We start from the raw sequence: 27,999 nt of genomic DNA, 5'->3' as shown, positions 1-27,999 counted from the left end.
GAATAAAATGAATTATTCTCTAAAAATATAGTTAGAAAAATTCGGGCTACACCTTTTTTTCCCTACTAAAACTTGGTGGGTCTTTCCCCACTAATATTTGTTCTTCCATAAATTTTCTGGGTCTTGCTAATGGTTTCCTTGGCGCTTCATGGACGGATGTTCGATCACAAATTTTGATTATTAAGAACTTTCAATCACAAACGTAGGTTGCTCATGGCCATACATGAATTGCAACGAAACCTTTATAAAGCCTTTTGTAAAGATCCTAATCTCCCTAGAAATTTATACAAGTTGCCAAGAAATAGTTCTTTTGTACAAGTATGAAATCAATGTGTTTCCATTGGTCACCTTCATAGAGTATGAGTCCCTTTGAATTTCTTGCATCGCTTCTCTTGGATTTGCATCTCAAGGTCCTTTGATGGGCATAAAGAAATCGCCTTGGTAGCAACCAAACTCACAATTCTAAATATATATATGAAAAAAATTGAAACCAAAACAAAAAGAAAAATAATAGGAAAGAAAAGATGCACATATAAAGATAAAAGATCTATAGACATCTTGCAAGACTTTAATGCAAAGAGACCCCCTATTTTAATATCTTACATTCAGGAATAAGGGTATTTTTGGATCGGTTACATGAAGGAATAAATTGTAACCCATTCTTGCAAGAATAATAACCATTTGTTACCACTATTGAAAATTATTGTTCAAAATAGTATTTAAACAGTACAAGTTAAACTAAAACTTGATCCAAAATACTTTTATTTCAACGATTTTTAAATAGTTTGGTTTGAAATTTCGATTTTAGATCATGGATAGGAGTTGGGCTGCGTAATGTGTTGCTCTTTCGGGTCCACCGACCACGAACGTTTGGCCCTCAAGTATGGTGAACCAATGAATATATCAAAATTCAGCATGATTGGATAAAAGACAAAAGAAAAAACAAATGGCAACTCAAAAGGTTATGAAGCATAATACAACAGAAACTTTTACAGATTGTAATCTTATTGTTATGAAGTTCATATACACAAAATATGCAGACCAACACAAAATATGGTGCAAGACTTAAACCTGTTGTCTCCATCAACCTGTATATACCCGGAGACGAGAGGTAATCCGCGCTCGACATATGGGACAAGTAGACAAGTTTTCCCCACATTCTCGACATGTCTGCAATCAAAAGAATATTTTCTCGAAATCAATACAGGAACATTAAAATGAAAGTGAGAAAGCCATTTTTCTTAGTGTCTATGATCCAAGAGAATGTATTTTCTGAAAATGATGTTAAGAAAGATAAATTTGCACAAGAAACTGTTTGTCCATGTTTGATTTCACCTTGAAAAGTGTCAAAAAGAGGGGTACTCAACGGGATTTTCCCATTGTGACCAAAAAATCCTTTTCCTTTGGGGTAAGGTCAAAGAATATTTTCAAACCAAATAGGAAAATTGTTTCAGGAGGGGAAATAATCTTCTTGAAAATGTGCAATCATACACCTGCAAATCACATTTTCCTAGAAAATATATTTTCCCACCAATTTTCTTGCTCAATCATGTGGACCACTGGTCATAACCACAGTTGATAGTGTCGGTGTAGCTTACCATATGCCCACAGCCAAAGGCCAAATCCTTTCCATTAGTCAAGCAAATTGGACAAACCTACATCCAAAACAAGAACTTAGAAACATGATCCAGAAATTCTCAGAATCTACATACGGACGCACGCATGCATGCACACACACACACCCAAAAAAAAAAAAAAACTATGAACGCTATCTAATATATTTTCAAAGTTTCGATTGTATTATTAATATAAAACTTTTCGATGCTTGAGCAAATAGAATCACATCCCAAATTTCTGCCAAAAAAAGAAAAATTAGTAATATCATTGTTACTTGATTGCGCTCATCTGCAGTTGATTCTGGGGCGTTGCTTGGTTGTCGTGTAAGGTGAGCGAAAGGAACTGGTGGAGGGCGTGAAACTACCTTCTTCGCTTTCCCTGTTACGCGACTTTTGTCCAATTGAACACACATATATAAGCATTATATTTGAAGCTTAACCTCAAGTTTTACAACAGTTAAACTCACAGCAATGTAGTTTAGATTCCTTACCCAAGGATACCAAATTCCATGCTTGCTTTATACTGAAGAGGTATCTCCATAAGTGCAGCAAGGGCAAAAGCTGTTTCTTTCTCTGTTGGACTCACATCTCTAGACATTATTTCTGTAAAATTAACAAACTACACAAGAAACTGAGGACGTCAAACCATATGGATAAAACCACAAAGGCAATAAAATAAAATAACACGCAACATAGTCAGATTTACGCGGTGTCACCAATAAATTCAAGACATCTATCACAAAAGAACATATAACAAGAGACCTGATAAATATTGAAACAATATAACTATACAAAATTACAGCATTTTCAATTTGCGTTCCAACTTTAATATCTGATCTTTTTGTTTGTATAAGTTGGAGTTTCAGATGTGATACCTGAAAATTATCGAATTCACGTGCAGGAAGCTTATCATCAAATTTCTTCATATCATCCCATGGACCGTCGCCAACTCCAACAAGCACGATCGAGAGTGGATAGGAACTGAATACCAAAAAAAATAGAAATGTACTGAGATTTGCTAACTCAACTAATTCTTACAAAGGAAAGTCTCTCTCTCTCTCTGTCTCTCTCTTTTTATTCTATACATCTCATGCATGATTCAACTAACTTCGGTCGATACATTTGCTTTTTTAAAATTTAATACTAAGTTAATAATTCAGCTTAATATTTTCAATGGGGAATCTCATGGAAAAAGAAATCAATGAAGGTTTAACTCATTAGAAGAACGACACCACGACCTAGCTTTTGTGATTGCAACATAAATAACTTGCATCACATCAGCTAATAGTAAATAATATGAATGAATCACTAAGAGTTCTAAAACAAGCCCAAAGGAAACTTGAAAGATTCAATCTTTCTTCATCATTGAAGTCTTATTTCAAAATTTTAGGTTTGGCAGAACAACTCTTGTTCATCCATTCAGTTATGTTGATTCAAGTGTGTTCATATCCACCCCCGAAAAAAAATTTCAATTATTTACGGGGCTCTACCTTGCATAGACTATTGACTTAATAGTGCTCTCTTCCTGTGGACTGAGCTCTGTACTATTTATATCAACGCTTCTCGTGACCTTCACCACAAAAGACACAATGGTGATTGTTGGTAAGGATGAAAGAATGAAAGTGTTAAACAATACGAATATAAGTAAAGGTTTCAGTCAAGACCTGGCCATCTGCGATGATAACCAAAACATGGTATTGGCCACCTGTCTTTTCCACAATGTCAACAGCAGCCTCAACTATTGGTCCAAAAGAAGTTGGCCCTTTGAAACAAATCACATAAATTAGAATACATGAAGTGCAAAAGTTTATTTATGACATCATCATCGTCATCATCTTCAAAGCCTTAAACTTAACGGGGTTGACTGAACACATCCTGTTCTTCCATTTATTTCTGTCTAAATCAAATTATATGGGAAAAACTAAATGATGAAATGGAATATAAACAGGTATTCCTAATGCATCAGTCAACTTCAGTAGATTTCTATGTAATTGTGGGTGTGGATGGTGGGTATGTGAGTTTGTGTTCACACATTTCTGTAGCTTTGGTTGATCTCCTTTTTAATAACATTTTGTTTATCAGAAAAAAGAAGCCCACTTTGGTAGATGAAACTACATTTGTGTTGAAGTTTTGGATCCCACGGTGAACTCTACGGTTTCCCAAATTCATGATACTTGACCGACATGCTAATTTCAAAGTATAATATCATTTGGGTTAAAAGCAGTTACTAAGATACAGACTCAGGTTAATAATTCTAACTTTCTTGTATATTCTTCTCTTCTTGAAATCTGAATTTTATAAATAAAATAAATAAATAATCCTCTAATTACTGGTCACTAATCTCGCTTGCCTAGCAACTAAAGAAATATACAAGGCATAGATCCAGGAGAAGATGCTGTTCTTGAACTTCTCTAGGCTTTTTTCCTTGTCTGAAGAAGGAAATGGACATCGGCAACAATGATTCATAGAAAGAATATAAGATGGTGTATTCGTCATCAAAGGTTTGGGACTAACAACCTGCAATGGTGTATTCGTCATCAAAGGTTTGGGACTAACAACCTGCAATGGTATGAGTTTTGCTGAAGAAAGTCTTATGTTGTGGTAACTTGAGCTGGATTTATCCCAAACTTTTTCCTAAACCAATTCAATGGTTGTTTGGACGTTGCAAAGAGAGAGAGAGAGGTGAGGCTTAAATACCAGGGTTGCTTTTTCGGTCTTATGATGTGGTTATTTCGAGTATTTTCATATGACTGTGTCATTCTTCTGTTGTCCATCATCATACCCTGGTGTAATTGTTATGAAGGTCGGTATTACAATGAAATTTTATCTTACAGAAACCCTTTGCTGGGAGAAACCTACTGCTGATTGGGTTTAAAAAAAAAACGTTAATGGAGCAAGTCGAGGGAATCCAGGGTTGGCTGTAGGTGGAGCTATCGTGAGGGATGAGGATGGAAACTTTATCCAAGCAGATTCATGGTTTTTTCGTCAATGCTACAAACTCTATTGCTGAATGTAGAGCCATCTTCCATGCTTTAGATGAGTTCAATCTCAATAACAGGAGGATTGTCATTGAATCAGATTCGTTGATAAATAGTTCTAACTTTGTTGGGTGGTGCGTTCCCATGGTCCTTGGAATCTTGGATGCAAGCTATCCACAACAAGTTGTCCACGCTCAATTGGAGGGTTCAACATGTGTGGTGGGAAAAAGGTTCTGTGGCAGACTCTCTAGCAAAATTTGCACGAGTGGTATCTTTACTATGTTCTCAGACCTTGCTAATTTTCCGTAAATCACTCGGAAATGTGTTGCAGGAGACATACTTGCATTACCCCATTTAAGGATGTTACCCTTTGTTCACTATTTTTCCTTATTATAATTCTGCTCATTTAGCCAAAAAATAATAATAATAATGCATTGTGAACAATGTTAAATGGATCCTTTGTATGAAGTTTCCAACCTGATAATCGCAAGTTTGGAACGATCCGTTTATAGCAAGCCAAAACTTCTTCAAATCCATGACAAGGTGAATGATCATTGTGAAAGCTAAACACCTCTTGATCATGAGTGGTGGCTGTCATGAATGATAGATATTAGTACTTGGAAAGCAGAGTGGCTTAAGAACTTATTATCCATTCAAGGAGAAATGAAAATTCTTCAAATTAGAAGGAAATCGTTACTGACCATCACCAAATCCAAAACAAGGAATTAAGTTGTCTTCATCGAAAGGAGCTAAAGTCTTTCCAATAATAGAGATTGCTTTTTCATATGGATTGGGTGTATCACCAAGTGCATGTAGACTCCGGTTATTGAATGAGCGTTTGCCTTCAATTACATCATAAATGCATTAAACTTCCAAGAAATAGAAGAAAAATACAGAAATAATTCAAGGAGAGTATTGTGCAAATCCCAACAATATGGATGACAAAGGAAAAAAATTATTAAAAATTTCATAACAATTACAGTGGCCTCTAAGAGTTCATATTAACTCACAAGATACTGGTAATGTATTAAAGTCTCAGAGTGTTACTATTCATCAAATACCCAACCTGGTGACCATGCGAAACTCTAATAGGGATATTTGACTTAAAAGGAAAATTTGACATTTTGGGTTTTGGACTGAGAAACTTAAAGCTATCTAAATTAGGGATGAAATCGTTCTCAGTTACATAGTGAAACCCCCTCATCTCCCAATCAAAGACTTTTAGCCAAACCATGTAAATCTTGTGTTTTCTTGATTTAATATTTCTTGGTTCTTTTTCATCACACATATCGCTAGATGTAGGATCAGAGCTCATATAATCCAATCTAACATATTCTTCCTAAAGTAGATGAACTTAATCGGTCATAAAAGAAGATGTTTGATGAGATACACATTAGTAATGAAAATGTGTATCTCCCACATTTTATTTCAATTAATCAAATGTTGTGTATCTTATATTAGCCTTGACCAAAGAAGTAAGGATGACCCATAAATAAGAATGATCAAAATTATGATGCCCCATTAAATCAAGAAATTGGTTTTTTCATTAGTTCAGACCTGTCCACTCATTGCTTTTCGTGAAATCAATTCCAACTATAAGGTTTGATGACTCTAGACCTGCATCTTTCAAGGCGGATGTAACCTACAAAAGGAAAATGTCAACTCTGATTAGTCGTAACTTATTGGAAAATACGAAAAAAAAAAAACGGTAACCTCAACAATTTATTCATATGTGGAAAACATTGATGTACAAGTTTGGTTTGTTTGGGTTGGGACTTATTTACCAAAAAATCCGGGAAACAACTCTATGTTGGGAACAAAAGCATCGTCAATTGAACTACATTATAACTGGAAAAGGGAAAGGGTGGAGATTCCGGAGCAAAAAAAGCACGTTGGCATAGTTGGGCCACAGCATTGTAAGACTCCGTCACCACCTTTCCTTATTATTTTTTCTTCTATTTTTTCAGATTTCGAATTTGCATTTATTCATACAAGAAAAAGTCGAGATTATGTGGGAGGGAAGATAAATTTAGTTATGTTCATTCAAGGCTATTCATGTTAATATTTGTGGGATTTTTTTTTGGACAAGGAATTTACAAAATCTCTATAAATCATCATCTATGCATTATCCCCATATTGAGGTCAGCAATATGTGTTCTATTTTCCAATTCTGTTTTGTCTATAGTTACATTTTCAGTCAAGGCAGCATGTGTTTTCGAATGTTTCTTAATAAGCATGCAAAATATAAGAAAAGATATCCACGTACTCATGAGCTGCATAATGAAAATCCCAAATGAAAAGTCATTATTGTAACATACAACCAGTGCAATTCAGGTACAACGTTATGAAGTTTTACGGCACTACCACATTCTTTCTTGATTGCGATGACATGAACACTCATAAGGTTTATATACAAAATAAGGAGCAATTCCAAATATGAGAAAACTATAGCTAATATAATGAACCTAATCTTCATTAGATTATGATTGGTGTATTTATCATATCTAATATCCTATCACTCTCACTTCAACTCATTGTGATCAACAACTATCGTGAGGTTACTAAAAGCAATAGCATCCCTATTAGATTAGTTGTCATTAAGGAAGGTGACAATTGATTGTCAAACATGTATTAGTGATGAGATAAAGAGTTGATTGAGAGAAATGATGGATTGTATACCGACATGTGTCGAAGAGAATGAGGAGGAGAATAGCTCAAGTCAAATGGGCCTCAACTAGGACAAGATCGATTTAGGCTAGCATGAAAAGACCTAGTCGGAAATGAGAATGTGTAGGAACCATAGATGCTTTTCAACTGGCCCACACACTTCCACGATGAAAAGCATCTATGGTTCCTACACACTTCCACATCAGAGATGTCCCCCACAATGTTACTCCAGCACAACTCTTTCTTGAGAACAATTAAACAACCCTAACCCTAACCAGAGTGACCTCAATCTAGAACCTCATATCGTACTTCTCAATGTTTAAGTAGATAGGAACTGTAAATGCTTTTTCACTCGTATCTCAATGAAAAGCATCTATGGTATCCCCACACTTTCACGTCCTAAAGTGTGATGAGGTTCCAGCCTGAGATCACTTCGACATTATTATTATTATTATTATTATTATTATTTTATTGCGGGTCTTTTAACTAGAAAATCTTCACTCGATCAATACTCGGCTGATGGATAGTTATGATTCTATTTTCATGACACGTTATCTGAGCGTCGACCTAGTGAAGACTTTCTATTTAGAAAATCACTATTTTTTTCCAAATTTTGCACGTTTTAACTTTGAGCGGGTCTCACGTTTCAAAATTTTGAAAAAAACCTCTTCATTGAATTACACGTGGCATTTTGAGAGGTGTTGCAAATTTTGGCGGAAATATTGAGACGTGAAATCAATTTAAAACTCCACGTGTCTTATAACGAAGGCTCCTTCAAAATTTAAAGCGGGCTACCCGTTTCAAAAATACTCAAAAGACAACACATTAAGGGTCTGTTCTTTACAGAAGTCAGCTCCAGCTCCAAAAGTCAGCTTCTGGAAGAAGCAGAAGCCTAGAGCCTGAAAAGCTACATTCAGCAGAAGCCTGTTCGTTACAGAAGCATATAAATTAGAAATTGATGTTCGTTTGACAGCTTTTTATCGCTGGATTCTGGTAAAATGACCAGAATACCCTTAATGTTGATAATGCATCTAAAATGCATCAAAAATGACTAAAATACCTTTATATATATATTTTTAATTTAAATAAATTTATAAATTTTATGAATTTTATAATTTTATCAAAATTTCAGTAGCATCTGCTTTAAAAATGGACATATGAAAGATGACATTAATGCACTGATCATTATTATTGTCTCATCATCATCATCTGTATTATTTTATATAAAAGATTATAGATGACTAATTTTCGAAAGAAAATTCAAATTTTTTTATAAAAAAAATCTAGGATTTCAATTGGTGATTTTTCATTAATCACTGAAAACAAATTATACTAATCCCTAAATAGATAATATATAGTCATCTATTGTAAATTTTAGTTATTTTCCTTTTATCTCAACCGTCATTTGATGAACAGTAAACCTTTTATGCTTGTCTTTGAATCCTTAGACTTAAAAAAAATAAGTCTAATTTTATTTTTTATCTTAGAACTTGAGATGACATGTTTTTAAGAAAAAATCAAGACTTTTTCGGATAAGATTAAAGACAAGGGTATTTCCATCATTTTACGTCAATATTTCATGAAAGACCAAAGAAAGATTATGTCATTAGTTTGAACTTTGAATTTCAAAACACACGGGATTATCTATAATGAGAATTTTTATTGGCACCCCAACTTTTACTTACTACACCCCATCTAAATTTTATAGTTGATGGTGGCAATGTGAAAATGTTAATTCCTATTTTAAATGCATTGTGTTAATTTTTTTATTGGGAAGTAGTGATAAATAATTTGAAGTAATTGGATTGTAATAAGTAAAAGTTGGGGTGCCAATAGAATTTCTCCATAACTAACAAAAAAAATAAGATTGCTTGGGGTGAAGTCATAATTAATGGTGTGGTAATAACACATCTCTTTATTTATTCTCAGATTTTTATCACCCTCTCTCTTTCCATTATATGTGGTGGACCCATCTAGCACAATTCTTTTTTTATTTTATTCAAAGAAGGGTACAAATCATTTGGTGGAATATTATTTAAAGAAGAGGGGCATTTAAGTCATTTTAAGTTGGTGGAATATTATTTAAAGAAGAAGGGCATTTAAGTCATTTTAAGTAAAACCGTTTTCGGTCTTTGCTTCGCGCAAAAGCTCATTCGCGGAGCACCTCAAAGGCGGCTTCAATTTCGGACTTCAATCTGAAGCCCAATCAGCTCCAGAAGCCCAAACGAACACAATCCAACGGGCTTTTTAGGCTTAAAAGCAATAAAAGCTAAAAAAATCCGGCTCCGAAGCCCAAACGAACAGGGCCTAACTTTCCACACCACTATGGTTTAGGTGCTTTATGTCCATTGGTTTAAGTTAGGTTAGATTCGTACGATAAGGCAGACACGGAAGCCCACATCTTTAAAAGATTCTTAAATCCTTTATTTATTTATTTATAACAAAAGTAATTAATTAACGTGTATTTACCAAAACACCCCCCCAACAAAACTCATCAATATCCCATTAATGCCCTTCCTCCTCATCCACTCAAGTCTATTCACCCCCCACATGACTTGACACGATGACAGCCAATCCAAGGTCATGAACAACATATTTTATTATCTCTTCTCTTTTTTTTTCACGTGACCTCCACATGTTTTCGCATGTCCCCATAATAGAAGTTGACCTAACCCTAAACCTAATCCACATTTTTTTCTACCACCATGGTCCATGGGTAAGTAAAAAAAAAACAACCATCAGATTTACAAGTACTTGATTAAAAAATTACACAAAAAAAGTAACGGTCAGAAAATTCGATACAAATTCCACAATGACGTAGGGCAAAAGAAAAAGCCACGTGGTAACGTTAGGTCAATTAACATCAATTTCCAAATTGTTCAAGTTGTATCGAAATGTTTTATTGCGCTCCACTTAAAATCAAGATGTGACATTACACTCACGACTTCCAACATCCAATAATTCAATACCGTGTTGACGTAAGACCACAGAAATAAGAGTCAGTCTAACCTCACCAACTTACTACATTTCAAGTCTTACTGAAGGTTGTTAGGTCACATCTAAATCATGATCCGATACCAAAGGTCTGCATAGGACGAAATTCTAAGGCCTTTGAAGAAAGAAAATTAAAAAAAAAAAAGCATTATTTTCACCGTTGAATTTAAATTTTAAATCTTGGGAGCCCGGTAGTCGTTTATTTTCAAAATCCTGATAAGTTAAAAGAAAAAAAAATTTCTTACTCTGATTTTTTTCTAAGAATTCTAAAAGGCTGTTGTCGTGGATTACCAATGTGATAATCAATTTGGACCCAATGACTCTCGGTAAGATTTCAAATCTTACTAAGTCAGTAAGGAAAGTGTTTTTTAATAATCATAAAAGTAGATGAAGAGTTTCCTAACATGCTAACCATTTATCACACCGATCAAATTCACACCTCTACTCATAAACGTACACGTGGCAGCAAGAAACCGTCGCCGCAACCATACTCTGACCGGCTGAGAAAGAGTAAATAAGTATACGAAGAGAGAAAGAGAACAGACCTGTTCGAGAGTGGTATAGTGGTCAGGGATAAAAGCGTATTTCTTAGATGGTTTCCTCTCAGGAGGAGCAGAGTTTTTGTGTGTGCGTGAGGATGATGAAGCTGATGAAGGACGTTGCATCCTCGTCGTTCGAGTCCTCGAGATTGACCTTGATCTGATTTGTACCTGTTTAGAACGAGTTTGCCTTTGAAACAGATTACCCATTTGAATTTGATGATACTTCTTTGTATACACTCCTCGAGATTTGTGAAGCTGATAGCAAGAGTTGATGAGAAGAAGAAAAAACGCTTTTAATATCACAAAGAGTAAGCATCATAGCTATCGTGTGTCCCTCTATGGCTGCTGATAAGTCAGAATCGGATTCTTAGCTTAGCTTTCTATCGTAATAAATAAAACCAATAATAAAATATTAAAGAGAGAACATATAGGATTCGAATGGCGGAAAGAAGATGAAGGAAACATCCAGGTTTTTTCTTCCTTTATAAACCTCAACACTCTTTTATTTCTTTAAATCTCAACCCTCTTTTTTAATAGAGAAGATTCAGATTTCTATACAGATCAAGTAGTTTTTTTTATGAGTGAGCCTACTACAGTATTCTCCCCTCTCAACCGTTCGTTTGATGGACAATCTCATATCGTGATAGCTTCTTTTTTTTTCTCTTACATCTCAGCCGTTGTTTCAATAGAACTTGAGACTAGAAAAGTCGTATGCTTTGGTCTTTATAAAAAGTTGTGAAGTGTCGTGTATCACACTATTAATATTTAATAGTGTGCAGCAGATGTGTTGGACGGACTTCAAAGATTGACTTCATTTCGCACTTTGCTGACGTGGAGTTGTGTATCTAGCGTAAATGCTTTTCTTCGAGTACGTGTGAAAAGCATCTATGGTTTTGTTTCATCTCCACGTCAGCACCAGCAAAGGTGCGAAATGAGGTCGATCTTGAGTCACTCCTGCACGACTCTTGAAGTTATGTGCAACATGTTAGCAGAACCCTTTGAAGTTGACTCCTCAACTTTCAGAAGATGAATATTCTAAAAGATTCCGAATTGAAATTAGTCCTGAAAAAAAAGATCCCGTTCGTCTCTCCTTAGCCCTTCCTTGCCGTTAGTTTATACAGCATGGATCAAGTTCGAAAAACTATTATTTTTACTTTTTTTTTTAATATAAATATTTTCATGAAATCTAGATGTTTGTATTGTTGGATAATCCATGTGGGTTTAACTATCTTTTTTAATATTTAAAATCTAATAAATTAAATATGGGAAATGTTCAGCACCCTAAGCTTTACCACACACTTTAACAAACGTTTTTTTGTCCTACATGGGTTAAAAGTTTTGGAATGAGCTGATTTTTGGTGAGGATGATCTCTATGATTAGAAGATCATCCTCCCCAAAAATCAGCCCATTCCGAAATGTTTAGCCTCATGTTTACAAGTAGAAAAATCGTGGACCGTCCAATTTTTGTAAACCATTTTTGAGGGGGTTAGAAGTTTTGGAATGAGCTGATTTTTGGTGAGGATGATCTCTATGATTAGAAGATCATCCTCCCCAAAAATCAGCCCATTCCGAAATGTTTAGCCTCATGTTTACAAGTAGAAAAATCGTGGACCGTCCAGTTTTTGTAAACCATTTTTGAGGGGGTTAGAAGTTTTGGAATGAGCTGATTTTTGGTGAGGATGATCTCCTCACCATAGAGATCATCCTCACCAAAAATTAGCCCATTCCAAAACTTCTAACCCATGTAGGACAAAACACGTTTGTTAAAGTGTATGGTAAAGCTTAGGGTGCTGAACGGGAACCCAATATGGGAAATGTTCAGAGAATGGGTAAGAGAGAAATTTCCCTCTTTTTTATTTTTTTCTTTCTTTTTTGTTTTTTATATAAATTATGTGTTTTCATGTCAGCATGCATCATGGCTATCCACCAAAAGTCCGTCATAAGTACACCATGTTATCAGCACTCGTGAATTATTGGTGGAGCCCACTTATTAAGACTCACGAGGGCAACAGTTTTAAAACTCCAGTGTGGAATATTTTATAAAATGGCCAAACCCCTTGTGGACTAACTAATGATGATGAGCTAAACACTCCACGTTTTTGACAAATATTTGAGATTACTACTCATGTAATGTTTTCAAAACTTATGGAATGCTCTTTCACGTGGGTCTTCTCTTATAAACAAATGAAAATACCTAAACACCCTCATCTTCAATCTCTCATAATTAATTTATTTAAAAATCAATTTTTTAACATATGTGATGACTCTTTTTATGGAAAAGGAGATTATCTACTTAAATCTAGGTAATAAGGATCGTTTAAAAAATGAGTAAGGTGTTGTGCACCCCATTCTCTCCATTATAAATCACCTTTAAAATTTATTATTTAAAAAAACGATGAATTGGATAATAACTAACAATGAATCATATGCATGAAAGGTAGGTGGATGCAATAAGTGAGTAATGTACATCTTTAAGAGAGGGTTTAATGTTGTGTTGACGTTAGAGGGCACCTTACGAAAAAAGATGCCTTGTTAAATCATCACTCTTTATGTGAAATTGAATATTGATTTAAGTTTTTTTAAAGAGATTTCATGAGTGAAATTCTCTTTTAACCATAACATTGATGCATGCATGCGTGGTTAAAAACTTAGTGTTTCCAGCCCACCAAGAGGGTTACAAAGTTTTTTTATCATGACTAAACATGTGGTATGTGCATTGTGTACTTGCATGAGATAAATGGGTTAAGATAGCTTCAACCCTTATCATTTTAATTAAACTGCCTCAAGCGTTTCATGCCCAAGGTTAAGGTTCAACCTACTCTAGATGAATGATGGTTCTCCATTACATCCCAAGATTATCTAAAAGAAAAATAAAGAGAGGGATAAAAGGAGAGAATGCACGTGTTTTAAAATGAAAAATTAAACATACACCCACCTTGCCCCTTGATGTTTTGGAATAAGTTTGATCTTTGAATGATAGACTTTTAAGGTTGTGGAGTTTTAGTTGAAAGTTGAAAGTAGAAGATGGATGGGGTTTTAATATGAAAGGTTGAAGGTTAGAAAAAAGCTAAGGGGTTTTTAGTAGAAATTTGGCTTGAGAGAATTTATGATATGTTGAGTAGAGATTTTGATTGAGTTTTAAGGTTGAGATAAGGGGGCTTGATATCATGGGATTCTCATGTAAAGTAAGGGTTTATATAGAGGTTTTGAGTAACTTTTGGGTGTAAAGTGGTATAATCTCAAAATTAAAGGGAAACGGCATTGGATTTATGTTTTTCCTTTTTAGATTTTTATTTTGTTTTTATGAAGGTAAATGTGAAAATTGTGAAATGAAACCCTAAAAGCATATTTGATATTTGATTTTTAATAAATAAAGATAAGAGACAAAATGGGTTTTAGGAGAGTGAATGGAAGAGTGAAATGTATGAAGGTGATGTAATAAGTAAAAAGTAGACATTGTTTCATTTGTAAATAACACATAAAACAATGATAAATGGGAAGATGTGGAAAAGCACTTTTGGAAGAATGACAAGTGTAAATGTGATGTATTAGATAAAAAATAGACCTTGATTCATTTTTAAATAACCCAAAAAACAGTGTCAATGATATAAATTTGAAATTGAACCAATTGGAGGGTGACATGTGTCCACTTTTGAGAAAAGGTGTGAGACCATAGGCTTCTTAGGTTATGACATAGGTCATGGATTTGGATTTAAAAGTTGGATATAAGAATGAATTAGGCTTGGATTTGGATTAAGAGTAATGATGGGTTTAGGTTAAAAATGGGGTCATGCTTTAAATGAGTTTGGGTTAAAATAATGAGTTAGATTTTGTAATTGGATTTAGGTTAGGTATATGGATAATGAATTTGAATTGGGTTATGGAAAATAGATTTAAAGCAATGAAGTGGATATGAGTTGGGTTTGGGTAAAATGGGTTTAGGTTGGGGACAAAGTTTAGGAATGCAAAACAATATGAAATGATGCATGCATGCATCTGTGCTTGCGAAAAATGTCCAATGATGGTTATTATGGACCATGAGTTCATTTAAGGCTTTTATTTAAAATTAAAATTGAGATTCTTAAAATTTTGGAATTTTTTAGGTGAGCTTGTGCAAATTGGGGTGTCTACATATCTCACGTAGATATATCAAATATTCAACAAAATCCAACCGAGTTTAGTCAAACCGATCAAGTTTTGAGCCAACTCGAGAATCTACTGGGTATGTCTGGTTAAGCCCAGGTTTTTAAATAACTGGCCTGGCATGCTCCTTCAAAGACTAAAACCAGATAGTATACTCAACTCGAAGACCGCTAACATCTCTTAATTGGTGAGCTTGTGAACTCCCTGCCTATAGTCAAAGAAGGGTCGATGTAATTGAGGCTAACTCAAATTTCAAACTTTACATTAAAAGTTATGAAGCCCATGTGTATCCAAGTCAACTCGGGCTTATCCAGGGATTGATTTGGATTCTATTCCTTGAGCAAACCCCCCCCCCCCCCCCCCCCCCCCCAAAGAAAAAAAAAAAAACCCAACTCAAGGACATGTCAAAAAATCGAGTGGTTTGAATCGATTTCAATGTTTTTTATATTTACCTTTTTATTAAATTTTAAATGTTTGTGAGTAATACACAAATAAAATAACCTTATTTCGAAGATTTATTTTTAATTAAACATATTTTATTCCCTTTATCTACTATACTCAAAGTTAATTTTTTTCTTATTGAAAGTGAGTTTATTTCTATTAAACTAGATTATGACTAAAAGAATAAACAAAAAACAACAATAAAGTATTAAGTCCGTTGAACTCAATTTGAAGGTTTTACTAGTTTGAGTTGATTGGATCACACACACACACACACACACACATTAGCCCATGGCCTATTTATCTTCTTTTTGAAAGTGCTGATTTTTTAACTCAACCTGATAGGAGGACTCAAAACTCATCGACGTGGCATGGGCAAAAAATCGTAGATTTTGTCCTTCGAGATACACAGTCGACCTACCATCTGCAATTGTGTATCTCGATATATGGTTGTGTATCCTGAGCGAAAGAATCTACATTTCTTTGCACATGACACATCAATTAGTTTTTGAGTCAAATTGTTAGGTTGAGTTTAAAAAGCATTAGTTTTTTTTAAGGGAACACATGACACCCTCTCATTCATATTCTCAAAATCACTCTTTACCTACCACTTAACTTCCCACATATCTCCCCCTCATTCATGCTCTCAAAAATCATTTTTGACCTATTACCCACTAAGCCTTTTTCACCATCCCAAAACTTACTCAAATTCCCTTTCAAAAAAAATATTTTTTACTCCCCCCACATACTCTCTCTTCTCTCTCTCTACCTACTACAAAAGAGCTCATTCAATACTCAAAGAAGAAGAAAAGATAAAATGGAAGAATACTCAAGGAAGGAAGGTAGGTTCTTGGATAATTTATTTCAAGTACTTGCATACCCCTATCCTCTTTGATTCCCCTCAATCACTCTTTATTTTATTTTTAGAAAAATCATAATAAGTTGTATAAAACATTTTTTTCTCACACTTGATAGATCGAGCTCAATGCTTATGCAATGCATGTGAGGAGACTCGATTGATGGAATGGGAGATGAAACCCTTAGGGACTGACATCATTTTTGTTTCCTTGCCATTACTTTGTCATGATATTGACTTTGCACACACAAACACTCATCTTATTTAAATGGCATAGGAAAAAATGGGAATGCATCTTTATATGGGACTCCTAACTTCTAGCCAACATTTCATGCACTCATGCACTTGGCAATGATGAAAAAACAGTCCACTATGAAAGTGACCAACATGCTTCTAGTCAAGCTTTAATTTATTTGTTACATTCTTAATGCAATGGTGACCAGATTCCCCCTACTAACGAGATGAATCCATTCATAACTTAGCCATAGTCACATCTTTTTCAAGAGAACATCTCATGCATTCAAATCACTACATGGCAAGGCATGAACAAGGGTTCCCTTCTCAATAATGGTATCTTCATGACTCAGTGCCAAATAAATGACCCCTCCTTAACAATATATTCAATGTATAAGTCATAATGCATGTACTTTTTTTTTTTAAATTGCCAAGTTAAAATATGTAATCATCTTTGGATGGAGAGAATGAGGTGCTTAACACCTTTCTCATTATCCAACCGAATCTTTTTTCCTAGACTTTTGATAGATCATGCCCTTATTCATTAGCGAGTCACTACAATGTCGTTTATGTAAAACTATTTTCAAGTTTCAATTCACACTATTTCAAAATTTGAATGGTGGAGCCTCCAAACATAAATGGTAATTAGATTGTTCTTATGAAAAAATCACATCATTACAATAATAATAAAGAACTAAAAAAAAAATGTTAGGTCAAGCCATGGGTTGAGATTCTCTATCAACATAATTGTCATGATGGTAGGGGTTCCCAAGAAAAATGTATCCCAAGGAAAAATTAATCCCTAAAATAACAAAAATGATCCTTAGAAAATCTGCATTTTTCCTCAAATCCTAGCAGCCATGTTGACGGAGAGCCTCAACAGTGGGTTGAGACTAGAAAATTCCTAAAAATAATTGATTAAAAGGAAATAACATAATAACACTAAACTACCTTAAAATCTTACACTTGTCAAGGTTTTATATTTGTCGTGGATTATCAACTTTATGCAATCCTCATTCATCCGATCTTTGGAACAGATGCAAATTCAATGCTCACAAAATGCGAATCTAATACTTTCAACTCTTGAGTTAAATTCTTTTTCATTGAATGTATTTGAAGCTACATTAATGGATATACTTTAGCATTAATCCCTCTTGGTTGAAAATTGAAAAAGACATTGAGAATGACTTTTTTTACAAATATTTGATTAAGACTTTTCATGCCATTGGACGAGATTCTCAAGGTATTTGTGCTTCCATCAATTTGTTTGGCATCAATCCAATTGGGGGGTGTATCTTTGTAGAACTTTTCTTCTTATAGCTCTCCTCATGACCGTCCATTTTCAAATCCTTATAGTCTGGGGGAAAAAAAAATTGATTTCGTTATTAGAAAAATTAGGGATTTCTTTCTAAATAATCCTTGAGTTTTAGGTGGTTACTTGATAGTCTATTTAGTAAAACTTTCTTTTCTTAATGATCCATCATCCTCATCTCAAGTAATAATATTTTTGAATACTTAAATTATCTTTTTTCATCTTCTGCACATATTTAAATTTTCAGTTCACAACTCTGAAGAACGAGGCCAAGATTTAAAAAAAAAAAAAAAAAAAAAACAAATTACAATCTCGAGCTCACCACTTCTTATTTATTATTGAGATCAACATTTTTATGATTGAGGTCATTAATATTTTATTGTTGAGTTTGACAATTTTTAGAAAAACTATTGAACTCGAGAATAAAAATGTTGAACCCAAAAATAAAAAGTGGTGAGTTCGACGTTGGTAAAATCCACCCGTTTTCATTTTTTGAATTTTTTAGATTAAAAAACATGGAAAGATCGACTAAAAACTTGACATAATGATTTATGTAGATGATTTCAAAGCAAAAGAATCATTCTTAATCAATTTTTATCCAAAAATGAAAAATAGATATTTTACATATATTTTCAAAATGCTTGAAAATAACTTCTTCTTCTTTTTCGAAGGAGTCTTCGAAACTTGACCAAGATATCGAAAATCTAATTTTTTGTACAAAATTATTGAGTTCAAATGGTAAGAATAGTTCAACATTTCAATCGTAAGAGATGTGTGGAATATGATTTAGAACCTAATTAGAAATAAAAAATTTATTAAATGAATTATTAAAAAATAAATCTCTCCATCAGGGTCCTTTATGTAACTTTCCTTTGCTTGTTCTCTAAATTTGATTCAAGTTATTGAACCTAGAGGACTGAGTTTTTTTTCCCCAACGTGATGTACTCTTTCTTGACTGGCAAAAGTTTTACAGGAAAGAAGCCACTCCCCAGATGAAAGTGATAATCGTTGACAAGTTTATTCATTTTGTTAATTTTATTTTGTTTTCAATTATCCACTAGATTGTAGTCCCCGTGAAAGTCATCTCATGGTTGGTTATACAAAAGAATATGAGAATAAAAAATTGTTTGCTCACTGAGCTCATAGAAATCTGGGATCCACCGACCACATGTACCCATGTGTATTAAATGGTATTCTTAATTTACAATATTACCTTTACTAATTATCAAACTACTACGCTTATATGTTTGACGTGGCAAATACTGAAGTCTGTAAGAAAAAAAAAAGACTCGTAGGAGAGTCAAAGAATTGAAAGTTGAGATGGATAAGTTTAAAAAAATATGCACGTGTATTGAATGGCATTCCTAATTTACATAAGTACCCTTGCTAGTTACAAAACTACCCTTATATTACTTGACTTGACAAATATAGAGTGTATATGTACGGAGCCTTCGGAGGCCTTAAAGAGAGTCAAACATTGTGTCAAATATTTTTTGATGTATGGGTTAGAGATTTCAGACTGGACTGATTTTTGGTGAGGATGATCTCTATGACGAGGAGATCATATTCATCAAAAATCAGTTCATTCTAAAACTTCTAACCTCATCAAAAGTGATTTATAAAAATTGGACGGTCCATGATTCTTCAACTTGTAAACTAGGGTTAGAAGTTTCAGAATAAGCTGATTTTTTTTGTGAGAATGATCTCTTTACCTTAGAGATCATCTTCATAAAAAATCAGTCCATTCTAAAACTTCTAACCACTATTTTGAAAAATATTTGACTCTATATATATATTTGCCAATTAATTTAATTGGTAAAGTCTTGGATGATGACACAGAGACTTGGGTTTAAATCCCCAAGTACCAAGTTATTGAATTTACAAAAAATAGATTTATTAATAACAAAAACTTAAAAAATATATATTAAATTTAAAATATTATTTTTTAATATTTTACAATAAATAAAAATCTTTTCTTTTTGTTCTCCACAATATTACAGAGAGTTGAATAATTCTGTAGAGTTTTTGACCAATCTTGTTGCATTTTTTAATCTTAATAGGCTGAATTGCGTAAATGATATGCTTAGTTGACAGGAGGAGTGGGCTTCATAGAATTTTAGGGCCAAGCAGGGCAGATTTACATTGGGGGTTGGGTGACGACATAGAAACTTGAGCTCAAATCCCCCAAGTACCAAGTTTTTGAACTTACTAAAAATAGGTTTATAATAACAAAACTTTAAAAAAAATATATTAAATTTAAAATATTACTTTTTTATATTTTACTATAAATAAAAATCTTTTCTTTTTGTTCTCCACAATATTACGGAGAGTTGAATAACTTTGTGGAGTTATTGAATAATTTTGTTGAATAATCTTAATTTTGTGTGTGTGTGTGTGCGCATGTGTCCCCCCAAAGAATCCCAAAAGTCAAGAATAGGGTGTCAATGGGTCGGTTCTAATTCGGTTCTTAAGGAACTTAAAATCATAATCATTAATATTTGTTCGATTCTCGTTCTTGATAGTTTTGGGTCTGATTTCAAAATAAATGGAATCGGAATCGGAACCGTCAAAAATCACGGGTACCCATTGGTTATGTTTCTCAATAATCGAATGAAAAAAAAAGTATTTCAAATCATTATAACAAAAAAATTAACATACTAGCAACAAAACTATTAACTTAGTTATAATTTGTTATACTAAATATACAAATTAAAGATTTTTTTTTCAAAAGTAAAAAAATTTATCTTTGTTTAAAGTAACAAATTTTTAGAAGAATAACTCATTTATTTTGAAATAAAAAAATACTTTAAATCTTCTATACTATGGAAATAAATGACAAAATTAATCGGTTCCAGTTCCATTTATTTTGAAACCTAATGGTTCTGATTCCTATCGATTTGATTCCATTTCAGACCTGACTCTAATCGATTCCAATAAAAAGGGATCTGAAATCGGGGTTTTCAATTCCGATTTCAGTTCAATTCGGATTAAATGGGTACCCATTGACATCCCTAGTCAAGAAGATTATGAGCTATTGCAATTTTTATTGTCCCCGAACTTTTTTTTCCCTCTTAGTTGTCATCACAAAAAAACCTTTTACCATCTTAATTGCCCCCACATGGGCAAATTTCTAGCTTTGCCCATGGGGTCAAGTCTCCTACAAACCCAATCCGAGTGAAGCCAACTTGACTTGGTCAAATTGTGAGTTGAGTTGGTAATTATTAAAACTGTCGTCTAAACATAGAGTCATGCTACTACCGCCCACCATATACTGCCCACTTAAGTTTTTTTTTTTTTTTTTTAAATAAAAATAAAAACAAAATTAGGTTTTTACCCTTCTCCATATACTTACCATCTTCTCAATTTATTGATTGAGAAATCCAAACTGTTTTCTCTATCCATTCTCTTATTCTTCTCTGCCACCTACCCCTCACACACACACACACACACACATACAATCTTCTCATTCTTTTTCATATTCATCTTCTTTTTCATTTTTGTGAGAGGTGGAATCAATAGAAATTAGGTTTTAGGATTTTTTTTTCAAGTTATCTTATTTTTTTATTTTTTTTAAACGAAGATTTTAAATCGAAGAACTTAAAGTTTTTTTTTTTTATATAGATTTTGTTTGATAGGTTCAAACTGAACTTGTTTTAGCAGATTTGATAAGTATCTTACCGAACGTAATTTTTTATTGAACATTACAAAAGCAAATTGATAGATGTTTACCAAACAAAATTGTTCTTGTGTAACTTGAAGACCTCCAATTGCATCTATCGAATCTATTTTTGTAATGTTTGATAGAAAGTTACGTTCGACAGGATACTTACCGAATTTGCTAAAACAAGTTCAGTTACGGAACAAAATCTATAAAAAAATCTATGAGTACTTCGGTAGGCGTCCACTGAATCGATTTTGTAATGTTCAGTAGAAAGCTACATTCGATAGGATATTTATCGAATTGACTTAAACAATTTCGGTCTGAACCTATTGAGCAAAGTTTTTAAAAACACTTTGAGTTCTTCAATTCAAAATTGTTGTTTTGAAAGTTTTAGGGTATGTTTCGTCATACTTCTGAAGCCTGAATTCTAATTTCTGTTTTTTGAAATTTGGAATCTAAAGTCTTGTTCTAAAAAAGTTGTTTGTTTATCATTTTTAAAAGCTTCTGGTTACAAACAAAATTTTAAAACATAATGATCATTTTGACAAGATTACCCTTTTGTAATTCTAATAAATTGTTAACCGAAAAATATAACATGTTATGCATAATGAAATCATCTACACATTTAATTTCAATTTCTAATAAATCAAAGACCCCAAAAGTATTGTTTTCAAATTGATTTCATACTTGCAAAATTATATTCTAACAATGTAATACTCAAACAATAAACAATCATGTATTTTCTAGTTCAATTGCAATCTGATCATATAAAGTGATGTGAACTACCTACAAATTTAACAAATAAAATCAAAAGGAAAAGTGGATTGAGATGTGAACTACATAATCAAAAGAAAAAGTGGAAAGACCTTAACAACACAATTGTAGAGGAAGAAGAGGTAGAAGAGAAAGGAAAAGTAGAAAAGTTAAAAATAAGGGTTTTAGGATTTGTATAAAGAAGAGATAAGTGATAGAAATCAGTGTTTTGAGAAGGGTATTTTAAGAAAAAATAATAATTTAAAATTCAGAAGTTTCATCCAGCATCCCCCATTGCTTAATCAAAAGTTCTGAATTTTGGTTCTAAAGGCAAAAATCTGAAATGAAACAAACAATAATAAAGCTTCTTCAGAAGTCAAAATTTTAAAAGTGGACCACCTCTTTTCAGATTTCAGAAGTGTTACCAAACACATACTTAATAGTGATTTTTTCATCTTTTTTTATGATTAAATGCAAAAAAACAAAACAAAAGTAAAAAAAAATAAAATAAAATAACTTGAAAAAATAAAGCTAATCTCCATGGATTTAACTTCTCACAAAACTCAAAAGGAGATGAATATTAAAGAGAAAGAAGAAGAATGAGAAAGAGGTAAACAATGGAGAAGAAGGAAAGAATGGATAGAGAAGATGGTGAGATGATTGGGATTTTTATCTAGTAAATAGATGGAGAAGATGGTGAGTGTGTAGAGTAATTTGATGAGGGAATTAGTGTAATTTTATTTTCTATTTTTATTTTTTTAATAAAATAAACTTAAGTGGGCGCAAAAAGAGCATATGGTGGGCACCAGTGGCACGACTCCTGTACAAATGGTGTTTTTGGTTTTCATCCCAAAACATCTCATCATCTTCAACCTCCCAAAAATCTTTCTTGCTTTTAAGATTTGAATGTAGAAAGAAGATAAATTTTTGAAATTGAAGGGTAAAACTTTTTCTAGTATTCCCCAATTAATCGATAAATCATCACTTAATCCATTGATTTACCAATAAATACCAATTAATTCATTGGTCTACCGAATTAATTGGCTGGTCTCTCATTGACGAATTTTATAAATTTTCGGAATTTTTTTGAGGATTTTGTGAGTATGGTGCTGAAGAGAGAGAAAAAACATGACATTTGATGTTCTTCAAATATCCTTAATAGTGGGGAATGCGAAAAATAACCAATTGGAGCAAATCTCAACGTGCTGGCATCAGCATTGCTAGCATCAATTTATTTATTAAAAAAAAAAAAAAAATCCAAGTATAAATAACCATAATGGGCAAATTAATTTAAAATAAAAATTAATGGATGTGAAAGCCACTTAATAGTTGAGTAAATTGCAGTTGGTTCGAATCTCCCCTTCTCTTTTGCCTGTAAGAACTTGAGTATTTCCTAGCTTCACCATGGACACTGCAAACTGTTGGTAGAAGAGCAATGGCTGACTTGCCAATGCAGTAACAAGAGGTGAAGTCCTCGGATCAGAGTAAAGCAATTGATCTGTAGATAGTAATCCCATCTTCTTCTCGAGATTTGTGTAGTAAGTTGAGTCAAAAGTCCTTGGGGTTGTAGCATCGAGATCCACATATTCCGAAGCCCAACGACATTTTCTCTTCAAGAAATTCAAATATTTTGAATCGATGGAGGGATCGGGCTTGCTTGTACCATTGAAGTTATATAGCCTGTTTTGAATCGAACCGCATGTACTCCTACCAATGGTGTGTGCACCTAAAGAATATTTAAATCAAAGAGTATTGGATATGATACATTGTAATACGGTGCAATATACGTTAAATCATATCTGACAACTGATGATTAGACAAGTGTAGCCCTACTATCACCCCTCATCAAGACCAATGATCGTGGTCTTCCTATGGTTTCATGGAGCCTGATCGTATTGGTTAGCAAGGAGTACTATCAATCATTTCTCAGTTTTTCGCCCGAGCCAAATTTTCCTGTGGGTATTTTCGTACTTTTATTGATATTATGTAAAATCCTAATTACATTTACTGGGTCGGGGTGCATATTTCTTTTTATTCGGTGAAAGGGTGTAATCTGTAGTAGAGAGCTTTCTCTTCCTTGTGGAATCGGTGTGAATCCGGGGACATACATCAATCTTAAGGACAACCACGAAAATCTCCATGTTTCTTGTGTGTGCTTGCATCTTGATTTATTTTACCATATTTTTCTTGGATTGGTTTCTTTACCAGACTCGTATCATATTGTTTTATGGACTCAAGGTATGTGCCCATCTATATAATAGGAACGGATCTTTTGCTTTTTTTCTTTTTTTCCTATAGCTCTTGTTCTACAGTCCAGAAAACATCACAGTGAGAAAAAATAAAAACTCAGTCATCTTGTACTAATGGCTTAGATTAGATTTGAAATATATGAATGTATATGGGTACGGCTCATGGGACAACAGTTGTGACAATTTCCATGACAACTCTTTTTTGTAAATCACTTTTGACGGGCTTAGAAGTTTTGGAATGGGCTAATTTTTTTGGTAAGGATGATCTCTATGGTGAGAAAATCACTCATAAAAAATCAGCCTATTCCAAAACTTCTAACTCCAATTAACAAGTTGAAGAATCGTGAACAGTCAATATTTTTTGTAAACCACTTTTAATGGGATTAAAAGTTTCAGAATGAGCTGATATATAAACTTCTTTTTGTAAAGTATATAAAATTGGACGGTCATTTGATTCCCAAATTAAATGATGGGATGTAACTTTATTGATGGTGTGACATCCTCAAGCGTTTGTAATAACTACATAAAGCTATAAGAAAAATGGGCTACAGATAATCTGCTCCCCTGTATAATGGGCATGACAAATGGTTAGGGAGTTTTCAATTGAATTTAAAAATACAGTGTAAAAGCTTCTGGCCTCAATTAGAGAGTTGAGTGTTTTCACTCACGGGTGAGTGAGTCCTCGGCAGCTCTAGTGATTTTTGGTGTGATCCCTTGTTGGGTGAGTGCATGATTCCCCCCAACTATCTACCCTTGTTCTCCTATTTTCTTTGTAATCTTCTGAAATTATTTTATTTTCTTCATACTCTCTACATTGGTTACCCATCTTGGTCGTAAATTTTGGGTTGATTTTAACTTTTAAGTTAAAATTTTTTTTCGACAATATTCATAAAGACTGATAAAGATTAAAAGACATTATAATGCAAATGTACCTGAGAGGATGACTAGATCAAGTAGATTCAAGCCTCTAGATTGGCAAAATTCGATCAGAGAGGTGACATTTTCGTGACCCTTAGGAACATTATCAGCTTCTTTTGCAAAGGAAGCTCGACCATCTTTCCTACCGAATGGGACCTCCCAAAATGGACCTCCGAGCTTAATTGTTGCATCTCTAGCAGCAGTGGTGAGAATGTCGGCACAAGAGACAGTCTTGGGGCATTTCTTCTCCACTTCTGCTTTGATTTCGTCGATCACTTGAAATCCTCTCAATGTTTTGCTAGCAGCAGCACTCCTTTCACTTCCCGCATGGTTTAATAGAATCGAAGCATCACATCCCTAATAAGATGTAACACATATATAATGTGCAAGTAGTTATTTTGTGACAAATTATAGGAGAGGGACTATGGTAGTCTCATCATTTCGGGTAAGTGTTAAAAGTGACTGAAAATAAGTGAAAAATTAAAGGAAAATCGATTGAGATGGTTTGCTCGTGTGAAACGAAGACTGGCTATAAATTGAAGGCTTGGATGATCTAAGGGGGTTAAGTATATATCATTTATGCATAAGAGCTAAATCTAATAAGAGTTTTTATGACCATTTCTATAGACTAAACATGCTATTCTAAAGAATCGCGATTACCTGATTACCCCACGTGGCATAGTCAATTGACTCTCTTGACGTAACAAGTTCAGGAACCGTAGATTTGTACCCCTCGGGATACATGGTTCCCTCAGGATACACATTTTTTTGGGATAGTGCAGTTTTGTATTCCGAGGCATACAGATCTACGATTTCCAAACTTGTCACGTCAGGAGAGTCGATTGAGTGTGCAAGGTGAGGTAGTCAGATTATCACCATTCTATTCTAAATTTTAAACAATTAAAAATATTTACTAAATTTAATATGTATTTACTCGACTTGCTTGAGTCCACTCATGAGTTGTTGAGCTGACTCAACTCTGTGGAAATCAGAATCATGTAGAGTTTCCAAGTATTAAAACTTAGATTTTAGTAGGATGGCCAATTGATTGGGTCTTAGGTTGAATCATGGTCGATCTAGCACCAATCCAAGAAAGATCTGATCAGACTTGGGATAGACCCAATAAGAATTGGTCGGACACTTATTAGATCGGGATATTATTGAATATCAATATTATGATCTGAATCCTATTCGACCAAAATCGGATCAAATCTGAATTGACATACAAAATATAAATGAACTCGTTACATTTAAACAAAATATAATATAATTTATATACTTTCCCACATTTTATCCGATTGGGACATGGTCAATCCAAAATGGATGCCAAAAGTTATCAAATCAGAACCTTATTCAAAGTAACTCAAGTTCTCAATCCATTCTAGATTATTGCCAATAAAAAACAGACCAATGTACCCACCAGCGTCTAGCTGAGATGGTAAGAAGTGATTGGGTTTGCTCTCCAAGTCATGACTTCGAATCTCTATGTACCCCTCCACAGAAATGTGGCTGCTTAAATATCGTAAAACATGACAAGGTGCGGTGTTGTGTGCGGTGGGACTAGACCAATTTATATAACACCCCGCAAATATAATAATGTAATTTTCTTACCCTAACTGCACAATCATGAAAGTGCAATCTGATGAGACTGGCAGCAATGGTGTAATCCTTCTTAACCCAAGCATCCACTTTCTTGTGGATAATTCCTTCAAGATCAGGACAGCTGTGATGATAGTAAGTGAGAGAAAGATAGTTTCCTCCTGGTCTGGCTGCCATCTTTGGAGAAGTAATGGCCTTAAGAGATTCAAATTGTACTTCTTCTTGAGCTGAGATGATCATAATCAGGTGAAGAACAAAGAGGAAGAAAATGGAAAGAGACAACTTCATTTCTTTTCTTCTTCTTTCCACTTGGAAGCCTAAGAAGGCGAAAGAATGAATCTTTGATCTAAGAAGTAGAGATGTTTGGTGTGTATCTTATAGCTTTTTCTCTCGACAATATATAATATATTAAATGGGATTGTGTTATTAAAGAAGAGAAATACGTGAGAGGCACATCTCATAACCATAGGTGACATGCCAACACGTAGGGTTGGGACTTGGGAGGGAATATTTAATTTTCTTCAAATAATTTGGAAAAGAGTAGTTTCGATCAACTTTCAAACGTGGTTTGAGCCTCTCCATATTAAATAAACGGTGGAGATGGGAAATACTCCTAAGAATTGGAAAGAATATTGTATCCCTAAAAAATAATTACTATTCCCTAGAAAGCAAGTACTTGTTACTTAAGCTACAAGTTGGGTGGGCCAAAGCCAATCTATTGGGTTGAACCTGGCATTAGGTCTCAGGTTAGGGCGCAATAAGCTTGGGTTCGTACAAAAGAAAATGATCTAATCAAATTGGGTTGGGTTCGGGTATAGGAATCCGATTGCCCAATTTTGGCTGAGCTCAAATTTAAGATGATTATAATTTAAAAATATTTTCTTATATTTTTATTTTTTTCTCATTAACAATTCATATTTTTAATACAAATTACATATGATTGGAAACCTTTTCTTATAATTTCATGTAGGTAAACTCTGAAACATAATCACAAATTTTGTCAAATTTTTTGAAATATTCGTAAATAGTGGCTCA

The 27,999-nt window shown here is 33.7% G+C and overlaps 2 protein-coding genes across 5 annotated transcripts; both read right to left on the bottom strand.

The window, feature by feature from the left end:
* Positions 1-220: 220 nt before the first annotated feature.
* RGLG4 (Ca(2)-dependent phospholipid-binding protein (Copine) family) lies at positions 221-11,371 on the bottom strand. 4 transcript variants are annotated; one of them, XM_086442613.1, is made up of 12 exons: positions 10,801-11,370; positions 6,152-6,236; positions 5,296-5,436; positions 5,072-5,185; positions 3,281-3,378; positions 3,107-3,186; positions 2,492-2,597; positions 2,108-2,235; positions 1,892-2,006; positions 1,599-1,655; positions 1,072-1,170; positions 221-437 (listed from the first exon to the last, which is right to left on the bottom strand). In XM_086442613.1, exons 1-11 carry the CDS (start codon positions 11,002-11,004, stop codon positions 1,084-1,086), a joined length of 1,215 nt encoding a protein of 404 aa, XP_086298739.1. In that variant the 5' UTR covers positions 11,005-11,370; the 3' UTR covers positions 221-437; positions 1,072-1,083. The 4 variants fall into 4 exon arrangements, with proteins under 4 accessions (XP_086298739.1, XP_086298732.1, XP_086298748.1 ...); XM_086442606.1 differs by lacking the exon at positions 221-437 and having other exon boundaries at positions 948-1,170; XM_086442622.1 differs by lacking the exons at positions 221-437; positions 5,072-5,185 and having other exon boundaries at positions 948-1,170; positions 10,801-11,371.
* A 12,149-nt stretch (positions 11,372-23,520) lies between these two features.
* LOC147410981 (Peroxidase superfamily protein) lies at positions 23,521-27,192 on the bottom strand. The gene is made up of 3 exons (XM_086448792.1): positions 26,977-27,192; positions 25,380-25,722; positions 23,521-23,924 (listed from the first exon to the last, which is right to left on the bottom strand). Exons 1-3 carry the CDS (start codon positions 27,139-27,141, stop codon positions 23,521-23,523), a joined length of 912 nt encoding a protein of 303 aa, XP_086304918.1. The 5' UTR covers positions 27,142-27,192.
* Between the last annotated feature and the right edge of the window lie 807 nt (positions 27,193-27,999).

The sequence above is a fragment of the Akebia trifoliata genome, chromosome 1 (assembly GCF_017979445.1).
Source record: "Akebia trifoliata isolate Shusen 1 chromosome 1, ASM1797944v1, whole genome shotgun sequence".
Lineage (NCBI taxonomy): Eukaryota > Viridiplantae > Streptophyta > Magnoliopsida > Ranunculales > Lardizabalaceae > Akebia > Akebia trifoliata.
Note: the sequence above shows the minus strand (reverse complement) of the source record. Positions and strands in the feature narration are given on the sequence as shown.

Bases quoted from the DNA above. Each gene is read 5' to 3' on its own strand.
- RGLG4 (XM_086442613.1), bottom strand. From the start codon at position 11,004: ATGGGTAATCTGTTTCAAAGGCAAACTCGTTCTAAACAGGTACAAATC. The intron at 3,187-3,280 runs GTCTTGACTGAA...TTTGTGGTGAAG, and splicing joins TTATCATCGCAGATGGCCAG to GTCACGAGAAGCGTTGATAT. The intron at 1,171-1,598 runs GTAAGCTACACC...TTTTGATTGCAG, and splicing joins CCTTTGGCTGTGGGCATATG to ACATGTCGAGAATGTGGGGA.
- LOC147410981 (XM_086448792.1), bottom strand. From the start codon at position 27,141: ATGGCAGCCAGACCAGGAGGAAACTATCTTTCTCTCACTTACTATCAT. The intron at 25,723-26,976 runs GTAAGAAAATTA...ACATCTTATTAG, and splicing joins TTCATGATTGTGCAGTTAGG to GGATGTGATGCTTCGATTCT. The intron at 23,925-25,379 runs GTACATTTGCAT...AATATTCTTTAG, and splicing joins TGATCTAGTCATCCTCTCAG to GTGCACACACCATTGGTAGG.